The sequence below is a fragment of the Diceros bicornis genome, chromosome 1 (assembly GCF_020826845.1).
Source record: "Diceros bicornis minor isolate mBicDic1 chromosome 1, mDicBic1.mat.cur, whole genome shotgun sequence".
NCBI classification, from domain to species: Eukaryota; Metazoa; Chordata; class Mammalia; order Perissodactyla; family Rhinocerotidae; genus Diceros; species Diceros bicornis.
This window is the reverse complement of record NC_080740.1, coordinates 35,355,904-35,373,193: the sequence shown is the minus strand read 5'-3', so window position 1 is coordinate 35,373,193 and position 17,290 is coordinate 35,355,904. Positions and strand designations below refer to the sequence as shown.

At 37.3% G+C, this 17,290-nt stretch overlaps 1 protein-coding gene across 6 annotated transcripts in view; it reads right to left on the bottom strand.

The window, feature by feature from the left end:
• APC (APC regulator of WNT signaling pathway) overlaps positions 1-17,290 on the bottom strand; it is a 129,120-nt gene that overhangs the window by 32,171 nt on the left and 79,659 nt on the right. For all 6 annotated transcript variants that reach the window (XM_058538515.1, XM_058538545.1, XM_058538534.1 and 3 more), the window contains exon 8: positions 5,640-5,744. In XM_058538515.1, coding sequence (XP_058394498.1) covers positions 5,640-5,744 — 105 coding nt within the window. The remainder of the gene's footprint in view (positions 1-5,639; positions 5,745-17,290) is intronic.

Here is a 17,290-nt window from a genome sequence, read left to right as displayed (position 1 = left end):
AATTTTATTTATTTATTTTTCCCCCCAAAGCCCCAGTAGATAGTTGTATGTCATAGCTGCACATCCTTCTAGTTGCTGTATGTGGGACGCGGCCTCAGTGTGGCTGGAGAAGCGGTGCGTCGGTGCGTGCCCGGGATCCGAACCCGGGCCGCCAGCAGCGGAGCGCGCGCGCACTTAACCGCTAAGCCACGGGGCCGGCCCAAACCTATGGATTCTATTTCCTAAATATTCTCAGATACTTAGATACCTGTTGACTAAATCACTCTCTCAAATCTATCAGTTCTTCCCTAACCCCCAGGCCACCATCATCTTTCACCTAGATTACTGTACCTAATTTACCCAATCATTTTTGAGGAGTCAGAATAAATTAATCTGTAACTTTCTCTAGGACCAACTTTACCCTAAAACTAGGTTAAGTGCTTCAAATATGTGTTCCTGTAGCACTGTGTACTTGCTCTCTCATAGTACTTACTACACTTTGTGGAAATTTTTCCTCTGTCTTACTTGTAGATTATAAGTTTCTTGAGGACAAGGTAGCATCTACCTAGCCACCACCATATCCTAGAGTTGAGAACAGACTTGGCATAATGCAGATGCTTAGTAAACAGATGATGAACATTGATAAATGAGTTTTATATTATCTTTCAAGGGAAAAGGGTCAAGAAAAAGGTTAACAGTAGAGTGAAAAATGGGCTGGGGAGTAGAGAGGTGGGGATAAGATGAATGGCTGGAGGGGACCCCTCCAACTAAGTACAATTCCTTTTCACTGCGTACAGAATCAAGCATCTCTATTTTCTGCTTTCCCCTTATTCATCCTTAAATATCCATTGCCATTATAGGCACTCAAATGTTTGAGGAGGGGGCCTAGAAGGACTATGCCTGACAGTTACACTTAGCAGAGTTGGGATAGTGAATTTCAATTACACCTGCTGGGTCAGAACCCCTTTTCTATCATCCTGTTGGCTCACTTTAGAAAGGATTCTACTACAAAAGTAGTAGCAGTCTCCAACTCACTGTGAGAAACCCGGCATAAGAGGGAAAGAAGCAAGCATTTCCCATTTTTTGTTTTTTCCATACAAACTGTATCTGGGAGTAATCAAATAGTAGATAAAGAGAAGTTTCTCTTTATAGAAATATTCCAGCTAATTTTGTAACCCCTAATGAATTAATGGAGCTAGGCACTAAGTATCAATGGTTGTTAATATCACAAAAAGAGAGACAACCAGATATTATGTGCATCCTCCTGATGGAAGACCACAATGCCACCTATGAAAAAGTCTTGCCAAAAAAAAAAGAGAGAGAGAGAGAATTGAACCCAAATCTGACCACATCTCTAGATCCAACTAGCAATTTATAGGAAATACAGAAGATAGAGGAACATGTCACATAACACCATGGAGATGTTATCAGGAAAATGTAGACTATAAAAAACTCTATAAAGCAAACAACTTGGTTCTTCAACAGATAAATAGCAAGAAAACAAAAGAGACAAAGAGGGAGCCTATAGATTAAAAGAGACTTCAGAGACATATTAACCAATCTTAATGCATGAAACTTATCTGGACCCTGAGTCAAATAAATTGTGAAAAATTATGACATTTATGAAATAACTAAAAATTTGAATACTGACTGGATATCTGATGCTATTAAGGAATTACTTTTAGTTTCTTTGAAAGTGTAATAATGGCACTACAGTTATGTATTTAAAAAAATGTTCTTATCTTTTGGAAATACAGTGAAATATTTATGGAAGAAATGATGATGATGCCTAGGATCTTCTTCAAAAAGAAAATGGGAGGGCAAAGTGTATGGGGTACATGTGGATTACTATATTATCCTGTCTGCCTCTGTATATGTCTGAAATTTTCCATAATAAAAAGTTTTAAAACACTTATTAGCAGCAGCAAAGGTTCTCTTATCATTTCATCTTTTCCCACTTTTAGTTGAACTTCATCACTACTTACTGGCTATCACTAGAGATCTGGTTCTAAACTTTAAATAGAAAAGCTGAGAACCAATTCATAAAACGAATCACACACATAGTTATGGACTAAGCAAGCAGGGATCTGACCTGTACAGTTTCCTTTTAGCTGTCTCTTTCCATTTAACTTCCAGGGGAGATTAACCACAGATCAAGAAACTCTATTTCTAGAAGGGATGTCAGTCCTTCCTTCCAATCAACACATACTTATTTTTATCTACTATTTATCAGAGACTGTGGGGCATGAAAATGAACAAAACTAGACAGAATCCTTGCCCTTCTGGAGCTTGCAGTCTAGTGGGGGAAACAGATATTAATCAAATAATCCCACAAATAAACATAAAACTGCAAATGTGGTAGTCTTCAAAGGAGAGGAACACAATAGGACGGCCTTTAACAGTGGGATGTGAACTATTCAAGCCTCCTGAGAAGCCATGCTTAAGTTCAGACATGAACTGATCTTAACCGAGTGAAGTGGGATGAAAAGAGCACTATATGGAACAGGCACAGATTGTGTGCAGGCTGCAGAAGGAGGAAGCCCAGTAAACAGGAGGTACTGAAAAGCCAGTGTGGCTGAAGTGGTCAGAGCAAAGTGTGACATAAAGCTGACAAGTTAGGTAGGAGCCAGCTTACATAGGTCATAATAAAGGGTTATCTTATTCTAAGAACCAAGGGAAGCCAATAAAGTGTTTTACAAAGAAGGTGATTTACTCTTTGTAAAGATCATTCTGGCAGAGTGGATGTAGGCAGGAAACCAGGTGAAAGAGGGGGTGCAGTGAACTTCCCTGTGGTGGTAAAGATAAGTGCCCCAAGGTAGGAGCTTTGGTGGATCACGCTATTGTGATCCTAAGCAAGTCCAAGAGATTGATTTTCACTTTCAATTAGTGTCAATTGGAAGATGTGCCATTTAAACAGAGGGAAGGAGAAGTAAAACACATACAAGTGAACTGAAGCAGAGGAGAGTTCCAGGCAAAGGGAACATCATGTGGAAGGCCTAGACATATTCAAGAACCAGAAGAAGCTAAAGTTGAGGGAGTGGTGAGAAATGGGGGCAAATAGTTAGAGATACTGCTGGAAGAGCAGGCAACATAAAGAACCTAGAATCTATTCTATGGGCAGTGGGTAGCCACTTAAAGGTTTACACAAATAAGTAATATGATTAGATTTGTGTTTTGGAAGGATCACTCTAAGTAAAGTATGAAGAATACACTAGAAAAGGCAAGGCTAAAGGCTAAAACAAAAGTTAGATCTCTATATAAACAGAAACGTAATTTATCATTTTTAACATTTGCATGGATATACCACATGGGTTCCATGATGCCAGGATCCATTGTCCTCTTCAATTCTCTATCTCCACAGTCCAATACAGTAAATAGCACATAATATTTATTCATGTAAAAATAATTATTAACAGTTACTAATAACAACAACAATAGCTGTTACCTTTAATGACTATCTACTATAAGCCAGGGACTATGTTAAGTGCATATTGCATTTAATTCTCACAACTATATCATCTTATTTTACTAAAGAGGAAACATTAAAGCTCAGATTCTGTTACTTGTCCAAGGTTAGTCTCTTAACTAGTTAGTGGGGGAGTGGGATTTAATCCCAGGTCTGCTGACTCTCGACACACTTAACCATTTATCCAGTTGACTGCCGGATAATTTAACCAGTTACTTATTGATTAATGTACATTCAAATTATTTCTAATTTTTACTATAATAAATAATATAATGATGTATCTCTTCAAATATGTCTGAGCACTCATCAAATCTTAGATGTTATAATGATGAGCCACAGAGCAAGGACATTATAAATTCAGATACAATATTACAAAATTGCTCTTCAGAAAAGTTGTTCCATTTCACACAACTAAAAGCAGTATATGAGAATGCCTGTTAACTTACTATTACCAATACTGAGTGTTACTGATCTTTGCCAACCCAATGGGCTCCAAAAAAATCTCATTTTGGTTGTAGTTTATATTTTATACATCCTTACTAATAAAATCGATCATCTTTGTATATGTTTACAAGTCATTTTTATTTCTCTTTTCAATTCCTGTTCATGTCTTTTGCTCATGTTTTAACAGTCTTTAAATAGCTGATTTGTAAATACTCTTAATGTATTTTGAATTTTAACTTTTTCCTTGTCATAAATATTCACAAATAATGTGACCTTGCTTTTTGTTTGCCCTGTAACCTTGCTATGATTTTACAGCATACTGAAATTTTACATTTTTATATGAAAGCTATTGATCCTTTCTTTTATGGTTTCCTACCCATCTAGAGATTATAAAAATTCTACCCACATTTTCTTCTAATCTTTTCATATTTTTAATAGTTTTCATTTTTGACATTAAATCTAATCTACTTAGAATTAATTCTGATGTAAGAAGTGTGATAAGTATTCAACTATTATTTTTTAAATGGACAGCCAGCTTACTGGATAAGTAAGGTTTTAAAGTACGTAATAATTGGCATATGACCCAAAGCACTAAGAGTAGGTTTAATTTTAAGCAAACAATTTTTTTTCTGTCAAAAGACGAAACTTTGTTCATTCTACATATATGTAGGAACACACAAACTTCCCAAATAATTCCCTAAACAACAAAGAAATAATTTAAATGTACTATTTAAATATAATTTCTTTTGCCCTAATTTACCATCTATAACTTAAAGAGTTTTCCTCAGTGTAATACTAACTAGTAATACCAAAACGAAATATCTCTTTGTTTTAACTCTGTATGATAAATTTAAATACTCAAGAACGCGACATTTTAAGCTTTAAATTTTAATGAACTAATAGAAGCATGCTCTTTTTTTTTATAAATAATACCATCAGAAGTAACCTACAGACACTAAAATATTTTATATCAACAGTAGGAAAATTACCTTAAAACCAAATTAGTGAAATTCTATTTTAAAAAATTATTCATTCATAACATAAAAACATTCATTGAAAAAATGTGGAGAATACAGAACATCTCAAAGAAAAATTCTGTCATATTAGGATGCATTCCAATAAACTCTAACAGAAAATTGATGGCAGCATAATAAGATAATAATTCTACATTTAAAAAAAAAGTTGACTTCCATAATTTTGCTAAAAATGATGTGATAATAGTTAAACATAACTAGGCTGTGTCTCTTTGCTTTTTATGAGCATTAGAATCATCTTTTTCAATGATAAGATTTGGATTTCTAGATTTATGTAATCTTGAAGTACAACAGAAAACTATAACGAAATTCTTATGATAATTTTTAAAAATATAAAAATGTCTTTGCAAAGAATGCCTTAGAGAAAGAGAGCAAACCTATTCAACACAAGCAATAATAACTAGGTCAAATGACATATATAATAAAAATGCAGCTTAGCATTTATTTTTCAAAAAAACTCTACTCACACTAATCATTTTAAACTAAAATGGAAACACACAAGTGACAGCTATAAAATATACTCAGAAATTTTGAAAGCATTATTGTTAGATGTAATAAATAAAAATGATAGCATTATGGTACCAAATTCTTCTGAAGATGTCCATTCAGGACCAAGAAAATAGATAAAATTTACAGATCATTCTGAGGACCATCTCATTCCATATTCGTTTTAAATATTTAATTAAAAACCAAGAACAATAAAATAATTTATTTACCTGCCCACTGCCAGAAGTTGCCATGTTGATTTCTGCCACTCCTTGACCCTCATTCTGCCGCTCAGCTTCATGTGAGGCGGCTTCATGCTTGCTCTGAGATGACCTCTGTTAATATGGAGTTAACATCATTACATACAAAAATGGTGTATGCTTTCTTAGCCCACAGCTTTTTTTCTTTCTTGTTTTAAAGGTTTGAATGCATCAATTATACAGGTTTACAAAGGCACAGAACTGTACTTCATACTTCATAACCTCCAGCATGGCTGGCAGTGGACTATTTCGGTAAGAGGAAAGTGAAGTATCCCTTGAGCATTAAAGCTGCACAAGACAAAGGATTTTCTGAGACTCACAGAAACACCATCCTCCACCAGCTGTGCTCACATCACTATCAGGAATATAACCCAACTAGAACAAATAACTGTCTTTTCTGCAAGGTCACATAGTTCCGTCATTTAATGGAGCTCGCAATATAACAGTTAAACTACTATCTAAGCTTACAAATACCTTCTGTGTAAGTATATTTATACATAGAATATATATACATCTTCTTGCTAATAAGTCATATGAAACCAATAGATAAGCTCTTAGATTCTGACATGAATAAAACCAAAAACCTTTTCTAATGTAACCACCATCTGTTATATGAAATGAAAACGACAGATTGTATCCAGTAAAAGCAGTCATTTCAAGAAAGATTATATCCAGTACAAAGCAGTCACTTTGTAAAAATACCACTGTAGAATCAAAGAAATAAAATAATTTTTCCATCATCTTTTACAGAAACAATTACAAACATACTTGCTCTAGAATAATGATATTCTAAAATAAAAATTATACTTTTAAAAATCTGACACATTAGTGGATAATTATCTTACAAAATGGCTTCCACTGGAACCTTTTTAAATATCAAGCTTTCCTAGATCATTTAAAATGTGACTTAAAAATTAATTTACATGCAGCAATTCCATCAATAGTATAAGTTATATGAAGGCAAAAGTGAGGTAGCCTCAATAATTCAGAAATGCAAGAAAAAATAGTGCTATCTGAAAATTACACTATAAAATTCAACAAAATCAACAAAAGTAGAGACATACAAAGTCAATTTAGAGAAAAAATGAATTAAAGATCATTAAAACCACAAAGATTTGACACTAACATTACTGAAGATGTCAACATAAAAGTAATTACTGAGCATCTGCCATGTTAGTTCCTTGTACTAGGTGCTGGGGAATACAGTGCTAGCAAAATCAGACATTGTTCTGTGTGCTCTTGGAGCTTACCATCCAGTCAAGGATACTATCAAATAATGAGAAATAACAAAGTTAAAACTTTGATAAGTGCTCTGAAAGAAGGGTACAAGTAAAAATATATAACAGAGGGATGTTATATGGTCTGGGAGTTTGGGGAAGAGCTCTCTTAGAAGTGCTGTTTGAACTGAGATCTGAAGAATAAATAGGAGTTCTGGGAAAAGGGTAGAGGATGAAGGTTTTAGGTAAAGAGAAGATCATATGTAAAGGACCTGGGGTGGGAGGGAGCAGGACTTGTTCTAGTGTATCAAAGAATCATAGTATGGGGAAGAAGTCAAGATGGCGGCGTAAGCAGACTCTGAACTCACCTCCTCCCGTGGACATAGCCAACTTACAACTACTCGTGGAAAAATTACCCCTGAGAGAGAACTGAAAACTGGATAAGAGGAACTCCTGCAACAAAGGACAATCCTAGTTGAGGTGGAAGAGGCAGAAACTCCCTTCTGGAGAGAAAAAACGCCGCCTTCACAAGCCGCCAGCTTCACAGCCTCCCAGAAGCAGCCCAAAGGTGCGCAGCCCTCCCTGGAGGAGCGGGGCCCTGAGCTGGGGAGCGCCCCCGCTGCAGGCATTTTTGTGGACCCAGCACAATCGAGACAAGTGGCATATCTGACTTTGCCTGCTACTAAAGCATTGGGGAGTACCCCCAGAAAAGCTGGTTCACAAAGAAATTAAAACCGGCTCTCAAAGGGCCCACACGCAAACTCACCCATTTCAGAAAGCAACCTAAAAATCACCAGAAAGAAAGGTGCACAGTGCTTTGGTGAAAAGAGACTCACCTGATAGGCTCTGAGTGCATCTCAGTGAGAGGTGAGACCTCTCCAGGGACTGGTATATTGGCAGCGGCCATTGTTGTGGCCTGGTGTGAGCGTGCTGACAGACACCACTGGAGTTCTCCCTGGGGCCTGCTAGCCCAGGGTCTGCCCCACCCACTAGAGCACCGATTTCATCCAGCAGAGCCAGGGCAGGCAGCCCACCCTAGGGACTGGCCCCACCCAACAACAAGCCCTCAGGCAACTTGTGGGCCTGCACAGACTGGTGACTGGATTCTCTGCAGCCCGGCGACTGAGCTCACTTCAGTGGGGCAGGGCGTGCACAAAGAGCGGGTGGAGAGTGTGGGGCGGTGGTGGAGTGTGTGGGGCTCCCGCCGTGGAGAGACTGGATCCCCTTCAGGAGGTCAAGGCGCGCACATGGGGCAGGACTGTGTTGACTGTTTCTGTGTGGACTTATGGGTGGCGGGGCTTGTCAGCTGCAGAAGACTTGTGCTTCTCAAAGACCCACATAGGGGGTTTGCCCTGAAACAACTGGGTGCTCCCGTGCCTGAGGCCAGCCCCATGCAGCTGCAATCCTCAGAGAACTGACAAGAGACCTAAAGGCTGGAGGCTTATAGCAATTGTAAGCCCCTGAGCCTAACAACCTGCCATGCTGGGGGCCTACTCACTTAAAAGAAATATTGCAACACAAACGTGGTATTAGAACTTGCAGCCAACTGTGCTGGGGCTTCCCACACCTGATAAAGAGACTGAAGGGCCCACAACAACTACAAGCAGCTGAGCATTACAACAGCTGGCCAGGAGCATAACTCAGCCTCCCTGGGTGCCTACAGGGAGAGCAAACATGCCACAACATAAAGACACACATAGCCCACATAAGGGTCACTCCTGGAACACTGAGAACTGAGGGAAGCACACTGCAGGCCTCCTAAGGCATCACTTATATAAGGTCACCTATCCAAGAGCAGGAGACATAGCTGACCTACCTAACACACAGATACAAGCACAGGGAAAGAGGCAAAATGAGAAGGCAAAGGAATACATTTCAAGTAAGGGAAAAGGACAAAACCCCAGAAAAGCAACTAAGTGAAACAGAAATGAGCAACCTACCCGACAGAGAGTTCAAACAAAGAGTGTTAAGGATGCTCACTGATCTGGGGAGTAGAATAGACGAACTCAGTGAGAATGTCAACAAAGAACTGGAAGATATAAATAAGAACCAATCAGAAATGAATAATACAATACTGGAAATGAAAAATTCACTAGAGGGACTCAAAAGCAGAGTAGAGGATACAGAAGAACGGATCTGCGAGCTGGAAGCAAGACTAGAAGAAATTACCCAAGCTGAACAGGTAAAAGAGAAAAGAATTAAAAAGAGTGAGGACAGTCTAAGGGACCTCTGGGACAACATCAAGTGCACTAACATCCGTGTTATAGGTGTCCCGGAAGGAGAAGAGCAAGACAAAGGGGCAGAGAATCTATTTCAAGAAATAATAGATGAAAACTTCCCTAACCTAAGGAAGTAAACAGACATCCAGGTACAGGAAGCACAGAGAGCACCAAACAAGATAAACCCAAAGAGGCCCACACCAAGACACATCATAATCAAAATGTCCAGAATTAAAGATAAAGAGAGAATCCTAAAAGCCACAAGAGAAAGACAAGTTACATACAAAGGAAACCCCATAAGGCTATCAGCTGACTTCTCAGCAGAAACCTTACAGGCTAGAAGAGAGTGGCACGATATATTTAAAGTGCTGAAAGGAAAAAACTTACAGCCAAGAATACTGTACCCGGCAAGGTTATCATCCAAAATGGAAGGAGAGATAAAAAGTTTCCCAGACAAGCAAAAATTAAAGGAGTTTGTCGCTAAGAAACCAGTGCTACAAGAAATGTTAAAGGGACTGATTTAAGGGGAAAAAGAGAAGACCACAAATAGGAAAAATTACCTATGTCCATGATAAGATGGTAATGGATACAAATGCACAAAAAAGAGGTTAGATATGATATCAAAAACATAAAATGAGGGAGGAGGGGAGTTAAAGAGTAGAGCTTTCAGACAGAGGTCAAACTAAAGAGACCATCAACTCTGTATAGAGGACTACTAAAACACTAAGGAAAAACAAAGTTAAAAAATGGCAGTAAGTACATACTTATCAATAGCTACTTTAAACGTCAATGGACTAAATGCTCCAATTAAAAGGCAGAGGGTGGGTGACTGGATAAAAAAACAAGACCCATATATATGCTGCATACAAGAGACACACTTCAGACCTAAAGACACTCACAAACTGAAAGTGAAGGGATGGAAAAAGATACTCCACACAAATGGCAATGAAAAGAAAGCTGGGGTAGCAATACTCGTATCAGACAAAATAGACTTTAAAACAAAAACTAAAAAGAGACAAAGAAGGGCATGACATAATGATCAAGGGAACAATCCAACAAGAGGATATAACACTTGTAAATATCTACGCACCCAACGTAGGAGCACCTAAATATATAAAGCAATTATTAACAGGCATAAAAAGAGAAACAGACAGTAACACAATAATAGTAGGGGATTTAACACTCCACTTACACCAATGGATAGATCATCCAAACAGAAGATCAATAAGGAAACATTGGCCTTAAATGACACACTTGAACAGATGGACCTAGTAGATATGTACAGAGCATTCCATCCAAAAACCAAAGACAATACGCATTCTTTTCAAATGCACATGGAACGTTCTCCAGGATTGATCACATATTAGGCCACGAAACAAGTCTACATAAATTTAAGAAGATTGAAATAATACCAAGCATCGTTTCTGACCACAATGGTATGAAACTAGAAATCAACTATAGGAAGAAAATCAGAAAAGCCACAAATACGTGGAGATTAAACAAAACGCTACCGAACAACGATTGGGTCAACGAAGAAATCAAAGGAGAAATCAAAAAATACCTGGAGACAAATGAAAATGAAAATACGACATGCCAGAATTTACGGGATACAGCAAAAGCGGTTCTAAGAGGGACGTTTATAGCGATACAGGCCTATCTCAACACACAAGAAAAATCTCAAATAAACAATGTAACAATGCACCTAAAGGAACTGGAAAAAGAAGAACAAACAAAACCCAAAATCAGCAGAAGAAGGGAAATAATAAAAATCAGAGCAGAAATAAATGAAATAGAGACTAAAAAAACAATAGAAAAAATTAATAAAACCAAGAGCTGGTTCCTTGAAAAGATAAACATAATTGACAAACCTTTAGCTAGACTGACCAAGAAAAAAGAGAGAAGGCTCAAGATAAGTAAAATCAGAAATGAAAGAGGAGAAATTACAACAGACACCTCAGAAATACAAAAGATTATAAAAGAATACTATGAAAAGCATATAGCCAACAAATTTGGCAATCTGGAAGAAATGCATAAATTCTTAGAATCATACAACCTTCCAAAACTGGATCAAGAAGAAATAGAGAATTAGAATAGACCAATCACCAGTAAGGAGATCGAAACAGTAATCAAAAAACCTCCCCAAAAATAAAAGTCCAGGACCAGATGGCTTCCCTGGTGAATTCTACCAAACATTCAAAGAAGACTTAATACCTATTCTTCTCAAACTCTTCCAAAAAATTGAGGAGGGGGGGAAGCTCCCTAACTCATTCTACAAAGCCGACATTACCCTGATACTAAACCAGACAAGGACAACACAAAAAAAAGAAAATTACAGGCCAATATCACTGATGAACATCGACACAAAAATCTTCAACAAAATACTAGCAAATCGCATACAACAATACATTAAAAAGATTATACACCATGATCAAGTGGGATTTATTCCAGGTATGCAGGGATGCTTCAACATTCGCAAATCAATCAACGTGATACACCACATTAATAAAATGAAGAATAAAAATCACATGATCATCTCAATAGATGCAGAGAAAGCATCTGACAAGATACAGCATCCATTTATGATAAAAACTCTGAATAAAATGGGTATAGAAGGAAGGTAACTAAACATAATAAAGGCCATATATGACAAACCCACAGCTAATATCATCCTCAATGGTGAAAAACTGAAAGCTATCCCTCTAAGAACAGGAACCAGACAAGGATGCCCACTCTCACCACTCCTATTTAACATAGTACTGGAAGTCCCAGCCAGAGCAGTCAGGCAAGCAAAAGAAATAAAAGGGATCCAAACTGGAAAGGAAGAAGTGCAACTCTCACTATTTGCAGATGACATGATTTTATATATAGAAAACCCTAAAGAATCCACCAAAAAACTTTTAGAAGTAATACACGAATATGGTAAAGTTGCAGGATACAAAATCAACATACAAAAATCAGTTGCATTTCTATACACTAACAACGAAGTAGCAGAAAGAGAAATTAAGAATACAATCCCATGTACAATTGCAACAAAAAGAATAAAATACCTAGGAATAAACTTAACCAAAGAGGTGAAAGATCTGTACACCGAAAACTATAAAACATTGCTGAAAGAAATTGAAGAAGACACAAAGAAATGGAAAGATATTCCGTGCTCTTGGATTGGAAGAATTAACATAGTTAAGATGTCCATACTTCCAAAAGCAATCTATAGATTCAAGGCAAGCCCTAAGTTCCAACAACATTTTTCACAGAAATAGAACAAAGAATCCTAAAATTTATATGGAACAACAAAAGACTCCGAATAGCTAAAGGAATCCTGAGAAAAAAGAACAAAGCTGGAGGTATCCCACTCCCTGATTTCAAAATATACTACAAAGCTATAGTAACCAAAATAGCATGATACTGGCACAAAAACAGACATACAGATCAATGGAATAGAATCGAAAGCCCAGAAATAAACCCACACATCTATGGACAGCTAATCTTCGATAAAGGAGCCAAAAACATACAATGGAGAAAAGAAAGTCTCTTCAACAAATGGTGTTGGGAAAACTGGACAGCCACATGCAAAAAAATGAAAGTAAACCCTTACCTTACACCATACACAAAAATTAACTCAAAATGGATTAAAGACTTGAATGTAAGACCTGAAACTATGAAACTTCTAGAAGAAAACATAGGCAGTACACTCTTTGACATCGGTCTTAGCAACATATTTTCAAGCACATGTCTGACCGGGCAAAGGAAACAATAGAAAAAATAAACAAATGGGACTACATCAAACTAAAAAGCTTCTGCACAGCAAAGGAAACCATCAACAAAACGAAAAGACAACCTAACAATTGGGAGAAGATATTTGCAAACCATACATCTGATAAGGGGTTAATCTCCAAAATATATAAAGAACGCATGCATCTCACCAACAAAAAAACTAACAACCCAATTAAAATATGGTCAAAAGACCTGAACAGACATTTCTCCAAAGAAGATACACAGATGGCCAACAGGCACATGAAAAGATGTTCAACATCATTAACTATCAGGGAAATGCAAATCAAAACTACAATGAGATATCACCTCACGCCCGTCAGAATGGCTATAATTAACAAGACAGGAAACAACATGTGTTGGAGAGGATGTGGAGAGAAGGGAACTCTCATACACTGCTGGTGGGAGTGCAAACTGGTGCAGCCACTATGGAAAACAGTATGGAGATTCCTCAAAAAATTAAGGATAGAACTACCATATGATCCAGCTGTTCCACTGCTGGGTATTTATCCAAAGAACTTGAAAACACCACTGCATAAAGATACATGCACCCCTGTGTTCATTGCAGCGTTATTCAAAATAGCCAAGACTTGGAAGCAACCTAAGTGCCCATCAAGGGACGAATGGATAAAGAAGATGTGGTATATATACACAATGGAATACTACTCCGCCATAAGAAACGATGAAATCCAGCCATTTGTGACAACATGGATGGACATTGAGGGTATTATGCAAAGTGAAATAAGTCAGAAGGATAAGGTCAAATACCGTATGATCTCACTCATTAAGTAGTAGATAATAACAACAACAAACAAACACATAGAGACAGAGATTGGATCGGCGGTTACCAGAGGAGAAGGGAGCAGGGAGGAGAGTGAAAGGGATAATTTGGCACGTGTGTGGTGATGGGTTGTAATTAGTATTTGGGTGGTGAACATGATGTAATCTATGCAGAAATAGAAGTATAATGATGTACACCTGAAATTTATACAATGTTATAAACCAATGTTACTGCAATAAACAAAAAATTAAAAAAAAAAAGAATCATAGTATGGAGAGAACAAAAAGATGGTAAAAAAAAAAATCTTACTGATTTTGTTAAATTTTAGAATAATTCTCAGATGGCATTCTTGCCCCCACATAACTAATACTTAGCATATTAATGGGAAAAGCTGCATGTAAATTGATTTTCTAAAGTCAAATTTTAAATGGTCTTAGCAGGTAGGAAATATAGAGGAAAACAATCTGGAGGCTAATGTATTAATTTAAGTATAAGATGATGGTACTTTGCACTAAAGAAGCAGTAAGGGAGATAAAACAAGTGCAGACAGGTAAATCTGAAAGACTTGCTGATAGATTGGTATGGTGAATGGAGAAAGATCTGGTGTCAAGAATTACTCCCATGTTCCTTAGCTCACGCAATTGAGTAATGGTGGTATCATTCACAGAGACAGTAATACTAAAGGAGGATAAGGGTTTTTTTGGAGGAGAAGGGGTAGTAAGGAGGGCTTAGGAGGAGATCATTATGTTTTGGATATGTTGGATTTCAAGTGCCTTTCAGTCTAAGTGGAGATGCAGAGTAGGCACGTAGATTTAGGAGTCTGGAGCTCAGGGCCACAAAAAGGAATTTGAGAGCCAATAGTAAAGAGATGGTAAGTGAAGCCCTAAGCACAAATGAGATGGTCTTAGGGAGAGACAATACAGAGAAAAGAGAAATGAGCCTTAAGGAATGCCTAAAATTAACGTCCAGATAAAGGAACATGAGCCTGTAAAGTACAAAGAGGTGGGAAGAAACCAAAAAAGTATTGTTATACATGCCAAGAGAAGAATATTTCAAGCAACAGAAAGTGTCAATAATGTGGAATATTTCCAGATGAAGACTGAAAATGTCAATTTAATTAATAACATGGAAGTCACTGAGGATCCATTTCCGTGAAACTATGGGTGTCCAGATTAGATTGGCATGTGTTAAGAGTGAATGATGGGGAGGAAACGTAGACTTGGAGTTTAGAAACACTCTGGAGTGGGGACTGGGAAAAGACAATGAGGGAGGGAAGGGGACAGATGAAGAAAACTTGCAGAGAGAGGCAGGATTGAGGAAGTTCGTTTTATATTTTTAAAGATAAGACCTGAGCATATTTAAATGCTAATGGAGAAGTGCCACAGAAGAGGAAGAAGATAAACATGTGAGAAAAAAGAGACAAGAGTAAAAAGTTCCTGAGAAGGCAGGAGCTGAAAATCCAAAGCACAGGAAGAAAGGCAGAATGCTTCCTGGTAGGGAAGAGAGGTAGTTCCTATGATAGCTACCGTTTTCTCTGTGAAGCAAAATAAAATTCAAGGTAAAGAGCATTAAATGGAATAAAGAGGGCTATTTCATACAAATAAAAGATTCAATCAACTAGAAAAAGATGTGAATATTGATGTAGAAATACAAAAACTTGTTAAATGCCGCCAAATAGTAATAGAATATAAGAAAGATGGGGAGAAAAATACTAACTAAAACTAAAGAAGCTGAAAAAACAACAGCAGCAAACTTCAAAGCAAAAAATACCAAAAGATAAACTATAAAATGTAGTGTTGCTCAATAAAAACAAAAAGCTGTCTCTTTAAAAATTATTTTTATTTTTTTTTAATTTAATTTTATTTTTTTTACTTATTTTGTTTCCCCGCAAAGCCCCAGTAGATAGTTGTATGTCATAGCTGCACATCCTTCTAGTTGCTGTATGTGGGATGCAGCTTCAACATGGCCGGAGAAGTGGTGCGTCGGTGCGCGCCCGGGATCCGAACCTGGGCCGCGAGCAGCGGTGTGCGAGCACTTAACCGCTAAGCCACGGGCTGGCCCTAAAAATTATTTTTAAAAAAGAATGTATTAATAGGCCAGCCTGGTGGCACAGTGGTTAACTTCGCGTGCTCCGCTTTGGTGCCCTGGGGTTGCAGGTTCAGATCCCAGGTGCGGACCTACACACTACTCATCAAGCCACACTGTGGTGGTCTCCCCCATACAAAATAAAGGAAGACTGGCACGGATGTTAGCTCAGTGACAATCTTTCTCAAGCAAAAGAGGAAGATTGGCAATAGATGTTAGCCCAGGGCCCATCTTCCTCACCAAAAAAAAAAAGAGTGGTATTAAGTTTGATCAAGGAAAAAAAGACACAGTTAAATCACACTGGAAGCCAAATGGGTCATAACAACCAGAATACTGCATCAAACAATGCCAATGAAATTGAAAAAGGCACACAGAGATACTGTTTTTTTCCCCCCCAGTTCTTAAGAGTCAAGATTGCAAAACAGACACTTATTCTTTATATTACAAATATTTGGTTTACATTGGCTAGGACAGCCAGGTTAAACTTCTTTTAGGAATTTGACTATCACATTGTACTTAAACTGCTTACTTAGCAAATACATGTTTCTACATATTTCAAATTCAGATATATTGAAGCCAAAGTTCCAAAGATATTAAAAGTCAGGCATGATGAAAACATTCTGAAAAAGAATACATGAGCTAATGAACCTTTGGACTCTACTCTTTCAAAAGTTAGACTTTTAACATTAGAAACAGTTGTCTTCCCTGTAAAGAAGTGTCTGAACTAAGCTTTTGGTTTAAAACAGAACTGTTCATTATTTGAGCAAATACTCCCAGAAAGAATACATGGGTGGAAAATACGTGCTGGCAAAGACAGAACATGCCCAATTTGTTTTGTATACAAGATTTTTCTTTCCTCATTATAACAGCTGTTCACAGTTACTATAAAAAAATTACAAAACAAAAGGCCAAACTAGAAAAACAAGGAGGTATTAACAATGGTTATCTGTCTTTTCAAATTATTTCTCATGCACATGTTCATGTGTGTGTATGTGTATCTTTTTAAAAAGGGGATCAAAGTGTGCATATTCTTTTGTATATCATAAACATTTTTAAATATAAATAAATGCTTTTAGTTTTTATGTGAGTCTGAATCTGGCTGTGCATTAGAAACTTCCCATTGATGCTTCTGAAGTTTGTCCCCAAATACTAAACCAATTTCTCCTACCAACAATTCTGTTCTTTATTGTTCAATGTGGATTTTTATTCAGCTTTTTTTCTTTTAATCTTTGCAGTCCTTCTTTATCGCATTTTCCTTTAATTTCATCTCGATGTCATTTCATTCCACTGTTTCCTTATGACTCGTTGCTCCTGTTGCAGGGAGACAGGTCTTTCTGTAGTTGACTTAAGAAGCAAATATTTTCCTGAACATTTATTTTCCCCAAGTCTCCCAGATGCTACTCCCTTTTCCTTATTCAACAATAGTTTACTTAAGTCCCACGTCGGTTTTCTTTTCTTTTTTCTTTTTTGCCAACGAAGAATCACCCTGAGCTAGCATCTGTGCCAATCTTCCTCTATTTTGTGGGCTGCTGCAACAGCATGGACGCT